Raw genomic sequence first — 20,514 nt, 5'->3', positions numbered from 1 at the left:
TCTGTTATCTGCAGCATTTTTCTCCTTAAAAATTTAGGGTGAAAAATCTTAGAATTAGCCCCCCTCCCCTCCAGTTTCTAAAGACTATTTCAGAGAGAAAGCATACGTACTCATAGGGAAGGGGCAGCGGGGAGGGAGAGGGAGAGAATATCAAGCAGACTCTCACAACCCTGAAATCATAACCAGAGCCTAAACCAAGAGTTGGACCCCTAACTGAGCCACCCAGGAACCCCACTTTCCCTTTATAAAGCTAAAATGTCTTATCCAGATTTTTAAATTTTAAAGCCAAGCTTTTGTGTACAGCAATTCCTTCACTTTTAAAGTTTATCAAAGTTTGGCCAGGATGATTGGGGGGGGGGTTTATCTTCTAGGACAGTTTGTTTCATCATTGGGCAATTGGTATATTTTTATGAATGGCAAGTTTTGTGGTTTGTTAAATATTGTCAAACACAGTTTTTTATTCTTAGAACTTCGTTGAAGAATCATGAAAACTGAAGCTATACTCTGCCTTAAGCTAATCATTGTAAGACATAAATAATTATAATTTTTAAGCATAAATGAAACATTTTGATTGAAAGTAGAGCTCATATTATCTTTTGTTTGCTGTGACAAATGGACTTAGGTTTTAAACACATACAGTGTTTTTAAAAACTAAATAACCACAGTAGTTCATAGCTTGGATTGAACCTATGTATTTTAATGCAATCAACAAATTGTTAGAAAACTTTAAAGGCTAGTCATTCAAAATCGGGTTTGTTGGGATATAAACATTTAAAAAATATTTATCATATTGAGAGTATTGCTCTACCTTAAATATCATCTTAAAACTTTTCCTTCCTAAGGATTCATAGGCCTTTTCTTGCCTTTCAAATGTAAAATTTTAGTATAAAAAAAAGTGGCAATCAATGGTCTCACAGTGAAAGAAAACTTGCTCAAACACAGAACTGTGCAAAGTTACAACTCACTGTAAAATAAAGACACAAAAGATACAGGTTATGCACTATGTGCCATTATCCAAATGAACAAAAAATGGCAGCTTACTTTTCAATTCAGATTATTATAACTAGTATTTCATATTTGAAGCAGGACTCTACAATTTAAATTCAACGATACTGAAAGTCTGTGGAAAACTAGAATTAAAAGTCTGTTAGTCCAAAGTTCCTGCTCCTAAGTCTTCACCATTTGTCTGCAATTCATATCTCACAAATTTATATGCAGACCAAATAAAGAAAAACGATTCAGAACAATTCAAACTAAGGCAATGTCTAAAACAGCTACACTTAAAAAAAAAAACAACCTGTAATTTTGTTCTTTGTGGCTTTCCAAACCTCCTTCTTTTCCAGGAAGTGAAAGAAGCAAGAGGATTCTGAAAGCTCTCATCTGAATTGTTTATAAACATCAAATGATTTTCACAGAATTAGTCTAAATATAATCTATGTATCTGTTTTATACTGTAAAGAATGTATTACAATAATCTTTCAGGTTTTTGTTAGTATAAGGATTTCATATTTTTACTGAAATGTGAGTGTTACTCATTTATGAACTCAACCCACCAAATATTCACGGATTATTTGCCAAAAGTAAAGCCTAGAGCTGAATGAATGAATTATGGAGGGTTAATTACTAGAAAACTGGAAATTATGTTACTTTTCATCAGCAGCCAACAAATCAGAGAACAAACCCTATGTAACTTTTCGGGCCCCCTCCCGCGCAAAAAAAAAAAAAAAAACAAACCCCAAAACAAAAAACTCAAAAAGTACTTAGTCCGGAGGGAGGATTCAGAGGTGACATCACCAGCAGCACAGCTGGAACGAAAACACGTTTACAGGGTCTCTTTTCCAAAGGGTTCAAGGGAATCCAATTAACATAATCCCTAAGTACCTTGAAATCTTTTCCAAAACTCTGGAATACAGTGTAGTTCAATAAAAGCCGGACTTATCCCCACCACCCCTCTTCCAAGAATTGCAACTAATTGGATTTCCAGCTTTAAATCCAAATGACCTCTACGAAGGGGGTTCTTATTTACGTGCCTGGTGGGGGGGAGAGGACGGTGTTTACTTTTACAGATTATGTATCTGTAGTTTATCTAACACCCCTCACAGCTTCAAACACAATCTTTCGGGTGCCTTTCGGACTCCCACCGTTCTCGTCCACTAACACGTCTGCAAAGAAGGCATATCGCCCAGGTCTCCGGACCCAACCCCAAGGGACTGATCCTCCTCCAATCCTTCCTTCTATCGGCTTTCCCCCTACTAGACGTCCTGGGCCTACTTCTCTCGCGCTTCTCCCCAATTCCCGGCGCCGCCGACACCCTTCAGGGACCGGCCAGTCTCTTCTCCAGTCCCTGGCCTCCCCGCTGCCGCCCTGGCCTCCCGAATCGCCCCCAACCCCGGACAGTCCGCGCTGCCACTTTAAGAGGCGCCGGCCGGGAGGCCAGCCTCCTCGGCCTGGCCGCACTCACCCACTGGTTGGCCTTGGGGCAGAAGGTGTACAGAGCGACCTGGCCCGTGAGGTCTGCGATGCTGGTGATGTAGGGGTCGTGCTGTTTCAGGGCCGCTAAGCTCATCTCCTGCCCAGCTCTACTCAGCGACTCCATCTTGAATTCCGGAGCCGAGCCCCTCCGGCGGAGGCGGAGCCGCGGACAGGAAGGTGCCATCGAGGCAAAATTCCCCCAGTAGCGTCAGCACCTTCAACTTCCGCCTCTCGGCCGGGCCTCGCGGCGCGGGGTGGGGTACAACAACTATTGTGCTCCGCTGCGTCCACGCCCCCGGGTGCCGGGTTCCGGGAGCGTTAGGTTCGGGACGGTCCAAAGTGTGTGGGGTTGGAGTCAGTCAGGGACCGAGCGGGCAGGCGGGGAAACTCAGGAGCTTCCTGGACTCCGGGTAAAAACATGTCCTGCCCGCGAGCCTTCACCGGGCTCCTGCCGGACGAGGCAGCAGACCGCCGCGGGGCCGCAGAATGAAAAAGCCCGCTGTGGCTGTGCGGGACTCCACGGTCGTGGGGAGAGCACAGAGAAGCGGGGAGGGGCGGCACCCCGAAAGTCACCCCAGATCTCCGGTCTCACTAGGTCGCCGCCGTCAGCATTTTTTTTTCCCCCCTGAAGGAGCATCTTCCAAAAAAAAAAAAAAAAGCCAAAGTAGCCCTCCCGTACGTGCACAGACAGGCGTGTCCTGGGCTCGCCACCGTTGCTCTTCGCTTTCCTCGTCTGAAGCCGGTGGGCTCGAGCCCGCCCAGGCGCGTGGGTCGCGCCGCGGTGAAAGCCTCCAACGGCTCGTTCTCGGAGCCGACGCGCCTCAAGCCTTGTAACACGCGTTTTAAAGCTCCAGGTACCAGCCCAAGAGCGAAACGCGGCGTGGGGACTCTCGGGGACTCTGTTCACCCGCTCTCCGCTCGTTCAAAGAACGTTTTCTCAGGCGGAAAGGATACTCCCCTGGAATTGAATTTTTTTTAAAAAAAAATATTTTATGTATTTATTTGACAGAGAAATGGCACAAGTAAGCAGAGCGGCAAGCAGAGAGAGAGAGAGAGAGAGAGAAGCAGACCGGATGCGGGACTCGATCCTGCAACCCTAGGATCATGACCTGAGCCGAAGGCAGAGGCTTCACCCACTGAGCCACCCGGTGCCCCAGAGTCGATTTTTTTTTTTTTTTAAAGATTTTATTTTTGACAGACAGAGTACCACAAGGAGGCAGAGAGGCAGGCAGAGAGAGATTGAGAGGCGAGGAAGCAGGCCCCCCGCTGAGCAGAGAGCCCGATGCGGGGCTCGATCCCAGGACTCTGGAATCATGAACCTGAGCTGAAGGCGGAGGCTTTAACCCACTGAGCCACCCAGGCGCCCCTGGAATCGGAATTTTTTGAAAGGAAAAAAAAAAAAAAAAAGAGGGGGAGGAACGCCGTCATATTTGTATGGTTTATGATTTTTACGCCCCGGGGCCGTTGGTTAATGGAAAGAAGGTAATGCCTTCTATTCTTTGCAGTATCCGGTAAGGAGCGTGTATGAATGCTGATGAGGAGGGAAGCGGTTCAGGTGCTGTGGGTTAAGTGTTGATTGAACCTGTAGGGAGGAGTAGGAGTGGATCGGAGAAGAAAGGCAAGGGCCCTCGATTTCACTTTCCAGCCTCATGGTGAGGTAGGGGAAGTGAGGGCATCCTCATTTGATGGATGGTTTCATTGAAGCTGGGGGTGGGGGGGGGGCTCAGAGTTCCACACGAGTCCGGGGGTGGGAGCCAAGGGGTGGTGGGGAGGCGAAGGGGATCTAGTGGTAGAGTCTAGAGACGCCTTCCTTCCCCCAGAGCCCTTTGCTCTACACCAGGGCTACCTTTCTGCCTCCTTGAGGACGAGACTTAACTCCCCTCCACCTACTTTCAATCCGATATTTAAAAATCTGTACCCTCATTTAAAAAGTTATGTGTTCTTTGAATACAGAATAGAAGCCCTTGGGGCGTCTGGGTGGCTCAGTGGGTTGGGCCGCTGCCTTCGGCTCGGGTCATGATCTCGGGGTCCTGGGATCGAGTCCCGCATCGGGCTCTCTGCTCAGCGGGAAGCCTGCTTCCCTCTCTCTCTCTCTCTCTGCCTACTTGTGATCTCTGTCAAATAAATAAATAAATAAATCTTAAAAAAAAAAAAAAAAGAATACAAGCCCTTGGAATAAAATCCAAAGGCAAACCTGAAACGGAAGAAAGTAGTCTTTTCTTCTTTTAAAAAATTATTATTTTATTAAGGTATACCTGACATCGAACACTGTTTTAGTTTCAGGTGTACAGTGTAATGATGTGGTATTCCTATATATTGCAAAGGGATCAAACAACAGTCCAGCGCTAACATCTGTCACCATACATATTACAAAAAATTTTTTTTCTTTTGGTAAATTTTCAAGATCCACTCCCCTACCGGCTTTCAAATATGCAAAGCTATTACTAGCCGTAGTCATCAGGCTATATGTTATATCCCCAGGACTTCTTCATTAGTTTTTTTTTTTTTCTTACACAGATTTACCAAAATCTAAGACATTTCCTTTGTATTTATTATTTTTGATTGAACAGGGCTAGACTCATGAAAGAAAAAGCAAGCTACTTTAGGGAGGGTTCATATTCAGAGTAGGAAATTGCTTTAAAATGTATGTTCGTGTGGCCCAAAAACACGTTAATGTTGACTGTGATACCTATACAGTTCTCAAGATCTATTCAAGAGAATGTGAATCTTTTGGAACTGAAACTCTTTCTCATTTACTTTGAGGCCTAATTTTCCCTTGTATTTGGCTTGGTTAGCTTTCTGCCTATGGCCACTTTCTATGAATTGCCCTTTCGATGATTCCACCCCAGCCCATTGGCCTCCTTTCTATTCCTGTACATGTGCCAAATGAGCCTTGCCTCAGGGCCTTTGCGCTTGTCATTCTCCCTTTCTGGAACATTCTTCTCTCTGATATCCCTGGGATATCCTGATGGCTCATTTCCTCGTCTTGTTCGGAGCACTCATCTGCAAGTGGTAATTATTTTATTTATTTCTGTGGTGTCTGTATCATCAGCTCCATGAAGCAGGACCCATGTCTGTCGTCTTCATCACACATCTCTGGCACAGAGACAAGGCCTAATACATGTTTGCTGGATTAATTGGAATATCAGGGGAATCTCTTTATTCACATAAACCTGAGAGAAGAGATGGTTGTTTCCAATCCACACCTAAGAAAGCATTTGTTTCTCTTAAGTGCTGAACAAATATAATGATGCCTGGTTTTCTTGTATTCCTATATTTTGATTCTTAGGCTCAAGGCTTCCTGAAGCAAACATACAATGTTTAGTATAGCCCAGAACAATGGGGGACATTCTCAGTCTTGGCACCTTTTCCCACGTCCGCTCTTTTCCATCTATCTGACTCCCATCTCTTCCTCTCCTCCCTCTCCCTTTCTCTAGAAAGTATTCTAGAAGTATCTGCTTACCATTTGCCTCTTTAGGCAGAGAAACCAGGCTAAATAATTTTCCTAAAGTCACAAAATGATTCACTTGCAGAGCTGGATTAACATCTTCTAGCTTTGGCTTCCAGGTAGGTCACGTCTCTTGCTACCATTCTGTCTGGCACACTCGTAAATTACACTGCCTACACATGAGTGAGACTTGTTCTCCTTATGCTGCTGTTTCGCCACTGATATTTATTTTACATGGTTGATATGCAAAAGGTTGTGGGTTTACTATACAGTCCATTACCTGGTGCTTCCCAGATGCTTTGGATGGTAGTTTTTCCCTTCAGTTCCTCCAGAAAGGTCTGAGACCTCTGTATTTTAAAATGTCTCTTTATGAAAGTATTTTTAAAGGGTCTAGATGCTTTCTAGAGTTACATTTCAGATTCATGAATTAGTTTAATCTGCAATTCTGGAACAAAATAATGCTTTCTATCAGGAAGAAAGAAAGTGGCTCTATATGGGGTAACATAATTAGAAGAAAAGAACATGGGATCAGCACTCTCTTTAGTTCATCTGTTAATTGCATCTAACAGCTTTCTTGATAATGTTCTTTGGTGGAAAGTTCTACATCATTTAGTTACTTAATCCAGGGTAATGTTTCAAACTAACAATAGCATAGCCGGGGTTTATTCACAACTGATAACACAGTGTTCCATGGAACACAGAGTGCTTTATAGGTATACATACTCACAAATTCTCCAGATTGTTCTGTGGTTGTAACTAATTGTTACCCATTTGTAAATGAAGGTTCCCGGAGGCTCAAGATGAGTTGACTTGCCCGTGGCAGAAATTGTTCACTGTTTACCAGCAACCTTTTCATTCTTTTCTGTTGCCCTCACCACACACCACGCACATTCACCACACATTCATTTCCCAAACTCTTTTGGTTTAGGTATGGCTCTTTGACCCAATTTTGGCCTGTGGAATGTTGGCAGAAGGGATGTGTGCCTTCCCCAGGCCACAGCCTTAAGGAACATGTTCCTCCTTGACTTGCTTTTCCCTCTTCTGTTGTTTGGGGACAGGCAACTGTGAGACCATGGAGAATGGCAGAGACCCAAGATGGAAAGAGTTGGGACCTTGAATTGCCCCAGAGAGAAATGATGCTTGCTGTCCAGGGTATCCTTCTCAGACTATTAAGTAAAGAGTGGACTCTGATGGGTTTGAGAAATTATGTACTTCTCAGTCTTTTTTGTTACCTCAGCCTAGCCTATCCCAACTAATTACACTGCTCTATATTGTTTAGAAAGTCAGCAATAAAATCTCAGTCTTTTGAAGTGGAATTAAAATTAAACATATGATTTACCAGAACACTGCTTAGTGCTTTGACAATAAGTCAAGATTTTAAAAGAATTCCAGCCAGAGCTCTGCCTTTGCAATCAGTTGGAAGCACAGATTTGCAGAGTCACAAAGTGGCTAAAGACCAGAAATGTTTTTGCTTATACTATTAGGTGATTGATTTGCAATTGCGTCATGAAATAACCCTACTAAGCCAAAATGAGAGGGCTCTCATTTAAAATGCACTTTCTCCATGAGCATTTCTGAGATTCTCTTGGACTTCTTTTAATCCTTCCTTTCTTTTTGCCTTGGGGATATTAAAATACAAGTATAGTTGACTCTTGAACAACATTAGTTTGTACTGTGTGGTCCACATGTAGGAATTTTCTTTAATAAATACAGTAACAGTACTGTAAATGTATTTTTCCCTTCCTTATGATTTTCTTAAAAACATTTTCTTTTCTCTTGCTTACTTTACTGTAGGAATGTAGTACATAATACATATAACATACAAAATACGTGTTAATCAACTGTTTATATAAAGCTTTGTCAGCATAGGCTATTAGGAGCAGTTATGTTTTGGGGGAGTCCAAAAATTATACGTGGATTTCCAACCGTGCTGGGGTTTAGTGCCCCAAACTTGGTGTTGTTCAAGAGTCAGCTCTATTTCCTTTGTTCCTGCTATAAAAGCACCTTTATTTTATTTTATGATTACTATATTATTATTTTCTTTCTTGAAGTATAGTTGATACACAATGTTACATTAGTTTCCATGTACAACATAGTGACTGGACAAGTTTATTCATTATGTGGTGCTCACAAGGATAGCTACTGTTTGTCACCATATAACACTATTACAGAACAACCGTATATTCTCTGTGCTGTGACTTTTATTCCTGTGATTTATTCATTCTGTACCCGGAGTCCTATATCTCCCACTCCCCTTCACTCATTTGGCCCATCCTCCCACCCCACCCCCCTTCTGATAACCATCAGTTTGTTCTCTGTATTTATGGATCTGTTTCTGCTTTTTGTTTGTTCACTCATTTGCATTTCTTTTAGATTTCACATATAAGTGAAATCATATAGCACGTGTCTCTCTCTGACTTATTTCCCTTAGCAAAATACCCTGTAGGTCCCTCCATGTTGTCACAAATGGCAGGGTCTCATTCTTTTTTTTATGTATATATGTATACATATATACATACATATATATATATTTTATGTATATATGCATATATATAACCCATTTAACCCATATATATTTATAACCCATATATATGTATATATGCATATATATATATATCTATATATATATATCTCACAGCTTCTTTATCCATTCATCTAAAGGTTCAACTCTATTTCTTAAGCCAACCTAGTAAGAAGAGTTTAAGTAAAGGTATCTCTATCTGCTGTGTTTAACGGTATAACCTGAAATCATTCCTCATTGACTCTCTAGATTTACAGGAAAATATAGCAAGTACTGGTGACAAAACCTTTGCAATCTTTCTTTCTTTCTTTCTTTGACAGAGATCACAAGTAGGCAGAGAGGCAGGCTGAGAGGGGGAGAAGCAGGCTCCCTGCTGAGCGGAAAGCCTGATATGGGGCTCTGTCCCAGGACGCTGGGATCATGACCTGAGCCAAAGGCAGAGGCTTTAACCCACTGAGCCACCCAGGCACCTCAACCTTTGCACTATTTCTGTTCATGGATTCTTTTCTGTATCTTCCCAGTTTCTGTTCTGTTGCTTCTAGTCTTATATTACCATGATTCATTTACTAGTATTTATCTGCCAAAATTAATGTCATAATCACTTTTATGTATGCCTTTAATTCATGTAATGGGTTTTAGCTCCCTTCAATCTGAAATTTGATTATTCAGTGGCTAGAGCATATTAATAAGTTGTTGAACTCTTATGGGTTGAGTTTGCCCAGAGATACACTTAAGAATGAATATGTACGTTCACTGTAGCTTCCAACACTGAGGTAAAACCATAGTGTTACATACTTAAAGGGTTCAAGGCTTCTGTTTTCTGCTCACATATTGTCTTAATTTTGGTATCCAATATGTGATCCAATATGTGAGCTTGAGGCAAAACTGACACAGGATTCATTGCGAGTCTTTCTTGTCTAAACCAATTATTACATGATTTGTGGAATAATAAGCATAGTCCAGATACAGTTTATGTTATCTTGGTAAACTTGAATTCATTTATCCTGACGGCACACGTATTAGGAACGTCTATCTTTCCCCCCTAAATTGCACTCATAACATAGAAAATAATGTTAAACAGAATATATTAAAAATCACTCCAAATTACTGAAATGCCATAATTTAATGGAGATTAACTGTCACAGTGTGGAAAACTATTCACTCATCTGTATGTTGCCTGCAGCCTTGAATTTAAGGACTATTACCTGTTCTGGACCTTGAAGGAGATCTCAGTATTCATTATCTAAGGAAAAGAGCTTAAATTACACTTAGCCATCCAATAAACATTAACTCAAAAGATAATAGAAAAACCCATTTCTCTTGCACAATAAAATTATTGTCACTACTGTGGTAAAAGAGGTTGAACTGGGTCAGGAGCGGTCTTTTTTACATTGCTCAAGAACACTAGAAGGATTAAAAATTTATGGATTACCTCCTAGAAACAATGATCTGGTACAGAAATGTAATAAAACACCCACTCTCCTGTATCTTCCTAAGTTGCTCTATGCCATTTCATTTTCTGATTGTATTAGTGTAACAACTTTCCAAAGCTCTAGAAACAGACTTTGGCAAAGATGAAGATTTTCAAACCAAAGGAATTGTTACTGAAAATCCAGAAGCAGTTGGTGTAAAAAGGTAATGTTAAAATGTGAAGGAAATAGACTCTCATCTTGTGTATACTTGGTATATTTGTAATTTTGTTTCACTTAGGTCTCTGATAAGTATGAGCAAAAGAAAAAAGAAGTGAAGTAAAAGGATATGGTATTAGAATATTCTACAATATTAGTAGTCCTTCTGGATAAAATTGTGTGAAAAACAGAATATAATTATTTTTATGTGAAATAGTCCAGAACCAAAAGCTGGAAAAATTACTTCTTGAAAGAGCTAAATCTAGTTTTGAAAAGTTATTTGTTAATGTGTCTGTAACCTTTCAGACTCTTCTAAGTCTTTGTTGAGCTTTTTAGGAGTATTCTAGAATGTGCATATTTGTATATTTAATGCCAGAAAATAATCTGAGTTGGACTATTTGGGTATAAATGTAACTTATTTTTAAGGGAGGTGGAGCTTTTTATTTGTAAATGTCTAAAAGTCATGTATTTCCTAAGTACTGATGGATGTTTTCATATGGGAGGGTTTTTGTTTTCTTTCTCAGTGACCCCTTTCCTGTCTTTCTTTTTTCCACTGATGGCCTTTTATTCTTCAATAGTGGAACACGAGAGAACATACACAGTTTCAAACTTTCCCTTTATCTGTTTTTGAGCTAAATTGCCTTGGGGTTAAGTAAAGGTAACGGAGATATGATTACTCAGCTGAAACATTACTATATGAGCATTTTCTACCCCCCCCTTTAACAGATACCTGCATTCATTTTTATTTTACTTTTTAAAGATTTTATTCATTTACTCATGAGAGACAGAGAGGCAGAGGGAGAAGCAGGCTCCCTGTGGAGCAAGGAGCCCAGTGTGGGACTCAATCCCAGGACCCTGGGATCATGACCTGAGCTAAAGGCAGACACTTAACTGATTGAGCCACCCAGGTGTCCCTACAGGTGCCTGAATTTAAAGTAATCGACTAGAAACTGAGGCTTGGGAAAGAAGAATACACACCCATAGCTTATACTAATGGCATATATCTGAATAAAACTCTCACACTCTTTAGTCCGTAAATCCTTGAGGATTGCAGTATATTACCTGTAGGGAAGCAGCGAAGAGACCTATTGAAAGGCATATCACCTCAAAAGAAATGAACCATGTAGCTTGCAATTACTAGAAATACATCATCTGAACCAAGCTGACAGGTAATCTTAATGTCATATTTTGGTGTGTCTTCTCAGAAGAAGCAAAGAGTCTTTTACTTCCCTGCCAAAAAAAGTGGACTGGTTTTTAAAGTCTGAATGGCATAGATCTTTCCTCATCTGAGCTAGGAAGGTCTTTTTAAAAAAGGTGACATGGGATATAAAAAAGGAGCAGTCTTTGGATTTTGTCCTCCAAACCGGAGACTTGTTAGTACAAAATAGGTTTCGGAGGCAAAGCCTTTGAGTTTGTGTCATTCTTATGAAGTCTGGCAAAGGTTAAATGTATTAACATTGTGAAACAAAAGAGAACTGCCATTTTATGAAAATGTGGGTTAAGCGTTCATCTGTCAGCCCCACGCATCTCATAGACTGAGCTGAGCAAATTGAGCCGCTGATGGCGCAGTCTCTTGGTGTGGCCATGCCTTCTGCTTTAGGGTCACCTGTCCTCCAAAATGCAGATGGGGAGAAAAGAGCATTTCAAAAGCTGAAGGGAAAAACACAGACATGGCTTTCTTTTGATCTTCTACCCAGCTTTTGAATTTAGTTTTGTTTAAAATCATCACCATCAGTTGTATATATACTAAACTACTTCACTTTTTTTTTTTTGAGATTTTATTTAATTATTCAGAGAGAGAACATGAGCCAGGGGAGGGGCAGCAGGAGAGGGAGAAAGGAAGCCCAAGCAGACACCTCAGACAGAGCCTGATGTGGGGCTCAATTCCACAATCCTGATGTCTTGATGTGAGCCAAATTTAAGACTCAAACTCTTGGGGTGCCTGGGTGGCTCCATGGGTTAAAGCCTCTGCCTTCAGCTCAGGTCATGATCCCAGAGTCCTGGGATCGAGCCCCACATCGGGGCTCTCTCTACTCAGCGGGGAGCCTGCTCCACCCTCACCCCACCTCTCTGCCTACTTGTGATCTGTCTGTCAAATAAATAAATAAACTCTTAAAAAAAAAAAAGATTCATACGCTTAACCAGCGGAGGCACCCAGGTGCTTTAAACCAAAAACATAGCAACCTTCGAGAACTCAATAGCATTTCTTCCAGTAAATATTAGGCAGTTCAGTTTTGCATAGAATTAGCTGACCAAACAATCTTGACCCAGCGTTCCAGGGTAGGAACACTGAAAAATTATATCCAGACTCTGCCTGATGACAAAGCATCACTCTCCTAGCTCCTTGCTCTTTTAATATGCTCCCTTCTGTAAGGGAGGAGGACGTTTTCCTCGATCATATTGGGCTCTTTAATAGGCTGGTCTGAAATTATTTTTTTTTAAGATTTTATTTATTTATTTGACAGAGATCACAAGTAGGCAGAGAGGCAGGCAGAGAGAGAGAGGAAGAAGCAGGCTCCCCAGTGAGCAGAGAGCCCAGGACCCTGGGATCATGACCTGAGCTGAAGGCAGAGGCTTTAACACACTGAGCCACCCAGGGGCCCCTGGTCTGAAATTTAAAGTGACAAAGATAGTAGGAGAGGAACTGCACATTTTAAAAAATATATTTTATTTATTTATTTGAGAGAGAGAGGGAGACACCACGAGGCAGCAGGGAAGAGGGAGACAGCACGAGCCAGCAGGGCAGAGGGAGAGGGAGAGGAGAGAGAATCTCAGACTCCACACTGAGTGTGGAGTCTGCCACAGGGCTCAATTCCAGGACCCTGAGAGCATGACCTGAGCCAAAATCAAGAGTCAGGTGCTTAACCAACTGTGCTACCCAGGAGCTCCTTGCATATTTATTTAATACAAATTTTCTGTGGCACAAGACTTCCTTCCTTCATAAGGAAATGAAGACGCAAAGAAATGGCTAAGCCTGAATGTTTTTATGCTGGCTTTGATAAGAATGGGAAGTTGCAGAAGGACGTGGTAGGGTGACAAGTAGGAGTTAAGTGTAGTAAATGGAGGGGAAGCCAGCAAGGTCTGTTTAAATTCCTCTCTCTGTCCCTTTGTCTTCTGAAGAAGGACAGCTTCTTTCCTGTGGGTCTGAGGAGGGCACCTCTCATGTGAGGGTCTTATGACCTGCTTCAGGGGAAGGTCAGAGAGTCCTTCCTGCACCTGCCATTCCTCAAGTTCCTTCAGCCTGAAACATTCAATGTACCAAGATATCATGTTTTGGGGAAGTGTGTCCTGAACCCCATTGGTGCCATAGAAATATTTATCTCTTTCACTGAACCTATTCCCTCCTTTAATACTTAACTCAAGATAGGACAAGGATGTTTCTCCTTGTTTTTTTTAGGGGAGAAAAAGCAGTCTGATAGATGGAGAGACAGAACCAGCCCCACTACCACAGTGCCAATCCCAGAGTGCCCTGCCTCACATTCTGTGGAATCCTCTGGGATCTCAGCCCTTTGGCATCCAAAAAACCATGTAGCAAAACTGATAAACTAGTGCTAATGTACCAGTGGTGGTCTAGCGGACCAATGCCAGGCAGTATGCATTTTCCCGAAGCCATCCCACTAGCAGCTTTTCTGGTGGATGTTCCAGAAAGTATTGCAGATAATCCTGTGCTAGAAACACAATGAAACTGGGCTTTGAAGGAAGAAAGGAGAAATACATAAAAATTCTGGTGTCCATAAAATTTTGTTAGATAGCATAGAAAGTCAGGAACTATTTTTGGAAGGCACTTATGATTGACATAACTCCTAATTTTGTGACTGGAGTTTTCTCTGCCTTGGAGCTGGGCACAGGCTTCCTTGTCTCTTGCTTCTTCATCTCTGCACAGCTCTGGACATTCACTCCGACAGGACTGGACTTTGGAGGATCTGTTCCTGGCTTCCCTCTCGTTCTCTGCAGATGAGACACCAGAACGCTATGGTGTTCCTGCTGGAGTAGAGTCAACTGTGGATTTGAGGGGCTGGTGACCTAATCTGTGGCATGTCCAAGATCTTAGCTTTTTTAAAAACCTTTTTAAAAATTGAGTTATAATTAGCATATAACATCATCTTAGTTTCAGGTTTCAACGTAAAGATTTGATAGTTGTATGCATTGAGGAGTGATCACCATCATCAGTCTGGCCAATATCCATCACTACACAGTTACAAACATTTTTTTTTTCCTTGTGGTAAGAACTTTTAAGATCTACTCTCTGAGCAACTTTCAAATATACAACATGGACTTATTAACCATAGTCGCCATATGTTACAACCTGTGTGTTACATCCCCATGGCTTGTTTATTTTATGATTGGAAATTTGTCCCTTTTGACCACTTCCACCCATTTCACTCAGCCTTTACCCCTTGCCTTGGACAACCACCAGTCTGTTCCTCTATGTTTATGAGTTCTTTATTTTTGTTTTTGTGTTTTATGGTTCCACATATAAGTGAGGTCTGAGAGCCTTTCTCTTTCTTTGTCTGACTTCCTTCACTCAGCATAATGCTCTCAAGGTCCATATTGTCATGAATGGCAAGATTTCCTTCTCTTTTATGGCTGAATAATATTCCATTGTAAGCATACACCACATCTTCTTTATCCATTCATCCATCAATCGACACTTGGGTTGCTTCCTTAACTCTTTTCTTTCTTAGCATTTCTCTGCTTCTTAGAATGTCCATCAGGTAATTAGGAACTGATAAGGGATGTTAGGGAAGGGGAAAGTTGCAACATAGAACAGCATGGGGTAAGTGCCAACCCAGTAACACTGATAGTGAGGGCTGAGCCCCAGATGAAGGACATGCAGAGAAGCAACTACAGAAAAGGAACTGGGAGCCTTGGCCGTGGGCAGATTTAGAATAGGCTGAGAGGAGAGAAGATGCCACCTCCTTTTCTTTCCTGTATGTTTTGTTACAGAGAAAACCACATAGATTCTCTTTGGGGTTACATTCTTTTTTTTTTTTTTTAAAGATTTTATTTATTTGTCAGGCATAGAGGGAGAGCGAGCGAGTGAGCACAGGCAGACAGAGAGGCAGGCAGAGGCAGAGGGAGAATCAGGCTCCCTGCCGAGCAAGGAGCCCGATGCGGGACTCGATCCCAGGACGCTGGGATCATGACCTGAGCCGAAGGCAGCCGCTTAACCAACTGAGCCACCCAGGTGTCCCTGGGGTTACATTCTTGAGTAAAATTTCTTGGAACATTCTTTCCAAGAAATATTCTAATTGCCCTGATGGGCTAAAGCAGTATCTCACCAATTGCTTTTTTTTTTTCTTTTTAAAGATTTTTAAAATTTCTTTATTTAACAGAGAAAGAGATCATAAGCAGGCAGAGAGGCAGGTGGGAGGGTGGGAAGCAGGCTCCCTGCTCAGCAGAAAGCCTGAAGGGGGCTCGATCCCAGGACCCTGAGACCATGACCTGAGCTGAAGGCAGAGGTCCAACCCAATGAGCCACCCAGGCGCCCTCACCAATAGCTTTTTAAAAGAGATGTTATTTAGTTATTTAGAGAGAGAGTGAGAGAGAGAGCGAGAGCACGTGTGTGTGAGTGGGGCAGGGAGGGCCAGAGAGAAAGAATCTCCAGCACACTCTCCCCTGAGCACAGAACCTGATGTGGGGCTCAATCCCACATCCGGGAGATCAGGACCTGAGCCAAAAATCAAGATTTGGATGCTTAACCGACTGAGCCACTCAGGCACTACTCTCCAATGGCTTTAAGACTCCCAACATGTCAGTGTTCTACATCAGAAAGTCAAATGGGAACCCCAGCCTTTGCTCCATCACCTGGTGGCTGGCTCCTAAAGTCATTTAGCTTCTCTGGATCTGCTTTCTCATCTTAAAAAAAAAAAAAAGGGTTAATAATACCGACCTCCTAGGCTTGTAGAAATATGCCCATATGGAGAAGATTTGAGCAAATGGACTAACATGGTGCCATCCGTATAGTAAGGTTCAGTCAATGACAAGGCTCTCTTCCCTTCTCGTAGTTCATAAATGACCTTTGTTGTTTGATAGTAGGAGACAACCAGCATGGCTCCTGGTGGCACATAAAGAATGTGATACCTTTGCTGCAATGCTGGTCTCTGGAATGCCAGTCAACCTTCCTGGAAACCCAAGCCTGCCCTCTCACTGGTGGCCACCTGCAGACCCTCATCCCTGTCTGGGGAAGAGGTGGTGGCACCACACTTCACGCTTCCTGGTACATGGCCCTCCATGTCCCTCAAGAGCCCTGGGGCCCATCCTAGCTGTCAAGAAGATTAAAGCACAGCAGAGTTTAGGACTGAAAAGTGCTGAGGCCAGGCATATATGTTACAAAGTGAGGACATTTGTTAGCCAAGGACAAGGGCATACTTCTAGGTAACTAGAAGTTTCCCAGTGAGCCATTCCAGCATGGAGTTACTTAATTTTTCTTGCATATATTTTCCTGGGGGGCATTCCCAAATCCTCTACTAGCACAGTCAGAGAGGGCAAGACATTAAACCTGCTCTTTACCAGCAGAGAGTGGGAGAAATAGCCTCTGTGCTCTATTTCATTGACTAAAATATCTTACCGGGAAAGTGGCCACAAGGAAGGGGAGAATCTGGTTTTGGTTGTAAGACTAGGAATTGAAGAAAGGGGGTGCTTGCGTTGTCACAGGCCTCCCTCCCCCAACCCCCTGCAAACTGGATAATATCCCTATAAAAGCTAAACGGCAATGAAGAAGTCAAACTCTCTCTCTTCGCAGATGACATGATTCTTTATATGGAAAACCCAAAAGACTCCACCCCCAAACTACTAGAACTCATACAGCAATTCAGCAACGTGGCAGGATACAAAGTCAATGTACAGAAATCAGTGGCTTTCTTATACACTAAACGTAATTTCAAAGTGAGTCGGGCACATACCTCAATATCCTGGGTCCCTGTGCTCCAGGGTTTTGGCTGAATTAACAACAAAACCAGTAACACAGAGAAAGTATTTCCAGTCAGAGAAATGGATCTAAGCCCCCAAACTGCCCCCAACCCCCAAAGGCGAAACCACCTGTTTTAACATGTGCTGCCACTCTTGGAAGGGAGGGGCTCTGTGGCTCTGAGGAGTGGCTTCCGCAGACTCACCACCTTCTGAGTCTGTAAGGGCCTCTGTTCGCTCTCCCTTGGACATGGTGGAAGGGAACTGAATTTATGTTGAAGAAAGTGTTTATTCTCTGGGAGATGAGGTGTTAGGGACAGAGTCTTAGGAGAAACTCTTAGAGGTAAGAAAATGACATGATTATTTTTTAAGATTTTTATTTTTGTATATTTTTAATTTTTTAGTTTTCTTTATTTGATGGGGTGTGGGGAGCGTGAGTGCAAGCAGGGAGAGCCACTGAGGGAGAGGGAGAAACAGGCTCCCCACTGAGTAGTGAGCCAGGTTCGGAGTTTGATCCCCCTCCCCACCCACAAAGATGGATTGTGACCCAAGCTAGTGAACCACCCAAGAGCCCCTAGATTTTTATTTTTTTAAAGTAATCTCTACAACCAATGCAAGGCTCTAACTCACAACCCTGAAATCAAGAGTTGCATGATTGAGGGACCGACCGAGCCAGCTAGGTATCCTGAAAATAATGTTATTATTATTACCCTCTTTTCCTTTATCTTGCCTTATCATTAGTGAAAAAAAAGATCATTAAAAAACATATTCGAAGATAGCCTTTTTATGTTTTAGGCAGATGACTAAACTCTTGTTTAGAACCCCTTTTGGACTGGAAAGTTGAATAGTTACCACGTAGAAAAGAGAAATTAAAGGTAGTTTTAACGATGTGAAGAAAAAATTGATACGCTCTTTGTATCAGTGTTATATGCAGACTCCATTCCGATGGGGACCTGAGCCTTCCTAAGGTGATGTTCTCAGACACCTCAGAAAAGTATGCCCTAATTAGAGGAGAGGATTTTAAAAGTGCTAGAAAAATGGATTTTCTTTAGGGAGGGTTTTTGCCATTCCAAAGCCAAAGGACAAATTTCTCTGTCCTTGAGCTTCCTTATGTTTTTGAAGCCCCTCATTAATTGATGGTATGAGGAATTCTCTATCCCTATTCAAAGCCTGGATTTTTGTTTAGTTTGGTTTTGTCCTCAGTGTAATTCAAGACCAAACATCAACTCCTCACTATGTAATCTAGGTCAAATCTTTTTTTTATTTTTTTATTTTTAAAGATTCTATTTATTTATTTGAGAGAGACAGTGAGAGAGAGCATGAGCGAGGAGAAGGTCAGAGGGAGAAGCAGACTCCCCATGCAGCTGGGAGCCTGATGCGGGACTCGACCCCGGGACTCCGGGATCATGACCTGAGCCGAAGGCAGTCGTCCAACCAACTGAGCCACCCAGGCGTCCCCTAGGTCAAATTTTAATTTTTTAAATTAAGATTTCAAATTTGAATTTAAATTCAAATCTTAATCTTCATCTTTTTAGTTGAAAACCTTTTTCAATGGAAATTGAAATTTAATTCCATCCTTTTTAAAACATTTGAAACAAAATATTTCAGTGTGTTCAGATTGTCAGTGATAGCTGACTTCATACTGAGCTATTCCTAAACAACCAACCAGGCTGAGAAGATGTGCACATATGCTAAAAGTTAGAATGAATTAAAAGCAGAGAGTGACGCTGATGAAAATGTTGTAGATAGACCCAAGTGTAGCAAAACTGGAAGGTGGCTTTTAACCTGGGGCCTGTGGATGGCCCTTAGAAATTCTGTGAATGTCCTGGGATTAAAAATAAGATTTTGTGTGTGCTTTTTTGTCTCAGGAGAGGATTGGCAGTTTTCATGAGATCTCAAAAAGGTTCATGTTGCCCCACCTCCAAAAGATGAGAAACTACAAGCATTTGAAAATGCTCAGTACATTGGACTAAATTTAAGAAACTGCTAAAAAGAAACTTCTCTATCGGGGCACCTGGATGGCTCAGTTGATTAAGTGTCTGTCTTTGGCTCAAGCCATGATCTTGGGATCAAGTCCCGCACTGGGCTCCCTGCTCATCGGGGACCCAGCTTCACCCTCTCCCTCTGCCCCTTCCCCCGCTCGTGCGCTCTCTCTCTCTCAAATAAGTAAATAATATCTTAAAACAACAACAACAAAACTCCTCTTTCTACTTGAAAGTCTTTGAATATTAGGTACAGGATCTACAACTTAACAATCTATTAAGAATTTCAAAGCCAAATGCCATGGTTATAAAAATTATGTCACAAAGAAACTAGATTTAAAAAGGAGATGCCTGTCTTCTGGTGTGGGATGGTCTTAATTCAAATGAAAAATATACCGAGAACTGGTAAATCTGTCTGGAGCCTGGAAGCCAGGTGCTGTAAGAGGAAAAATGCCAACTGAATGCCACTAGGAGGCGCTGTGGCACAGGGAGAGAAAGGAATTCCGGGTCGACTTCCTCAGCTTCCACCACCCGGGAGACCTTGGGCAGGTCATTTAATTTCTCCTCGGGTCAGCTTTGTTATCTGCAAAATAAGATCTGGTCTCAAAATGTTTCAGTGAGATTAAAGTATGACAGCAAAGCGCGTTTAAAAAAAGTGCGCTATGGCCATTAAAAGAAACGTTGATAAAGGTTGCTAAGATACATGATTAAAGAGTTGAGATACAATCCATGTGCCTTAATAACAGTCACTCTTTTAAAGTTTACAATGCAGTGGTTTTCGGTTTATTCACAAAGCTGTGCTGTCATCGGCACTCTCTAATCCCAGAGCATTTTCATCAACCCCCAAAAGGAAGCCTCATACCCACTAGCAGTTTCTGTCCGTTTCTCCCTCCCTCTAGTTTCTGGTAACCACTAATCTACTTTCCGTCTCTGTGGATATGTCTCTTCTGGACATTTTTGACATTCCATATGTAATGTTCATATTCTGAACATTCCATAAATGGAATCCTATATGTGGCCCTTTGTAACTGGCTTCTTTTACTTATCATTGTATTTTCAAGATTCCTCCACGTTGTGGTGTGAATCATGAGTGCTCATCCCGACCGGTCAGGGGCACTTGACATGACAATCGCTTTCTTTTCCTTTCGATTTCTGGAGCACCCTCCCTTTTATGTCCCTCCTGCTCCCTGGTTACAACTCTCGGCTTCCTTACCTGTTTCCTCCTTATCTTTCAGTCCTCTTCATGTCAGTAAACCCCAGGGCTCAGACATCGGACTTCTTCTCTTCTTTATTCCTGTTCCCATGGGGCCCTCGTGCAGGCTCATGGGTTTATATCCCATATGTGCCATCAACTCCTAAATTGGTATCCCCAGCCCAGACTTTCTTCTGAATTCCAGAGCTGTGTCTCCATCTCGCCTTGGGTCTCTAATATGCATTGCAAAACCAGCATGTTACCACACCTCCTGCCTTCCAATTTCTCCCACAGCCTTCCTTCAAGTTGCCTAGACCAAAAATTTTGCAGTCATGCTTGAGTTTCCTTCTGCACTGCATCTA

At 42.2% G+C, this 20,514-nt stretch overlaps 1 protein-coding gene across 2 annotated transcripts in view; it reads right to left on the bottom strand.

Annotated features, from left to right (window-relative positions):
- Positions 1–3,094, bottom strand: part of DCP1A (decapping mRNA 1A) — a 59,684-nt gene extending 56,590 nt beyond the window's left edge. For both annotated transcript variants that reach the window (XR_006606382.1, XM_004738196.3), the window contains exon 1: positions 2,462–3,094. Coding sequence is in view for 1 of the 2 variants with exons in the window: in XM_004738196.3 (XP_004738253.2) it covers positions 2,462–2,656 (195 nt within the window). In the remaining variant the exon portion in view is untranslated. The remainder of the gene's footprint in view (positions 1–2,461) is intronic.
- Between the last annotated feature and the right edge of the window lie 17,420 nt (positions 3,095–20,514).

Source organism: Mustela putorius, unplaced genomic scaffold, assembly GCF_011764305.1.
Source record: "Mustela putorius furo isolate JIRA1106 unplaced genomic scaffold, ASM1176430v1.1 tig00000095_pilon_pilon_pilon, whole genome shotgun sequence".
Lineage (NCBI taxonomy): Eukaryota > Metazoa > Chordata > Mammalia > Carnivora > Mustelidae > Mustela > Mustela putorius.
This window is presented reverse-complemented; position numbering and strand designations above follow the sequence as displayed.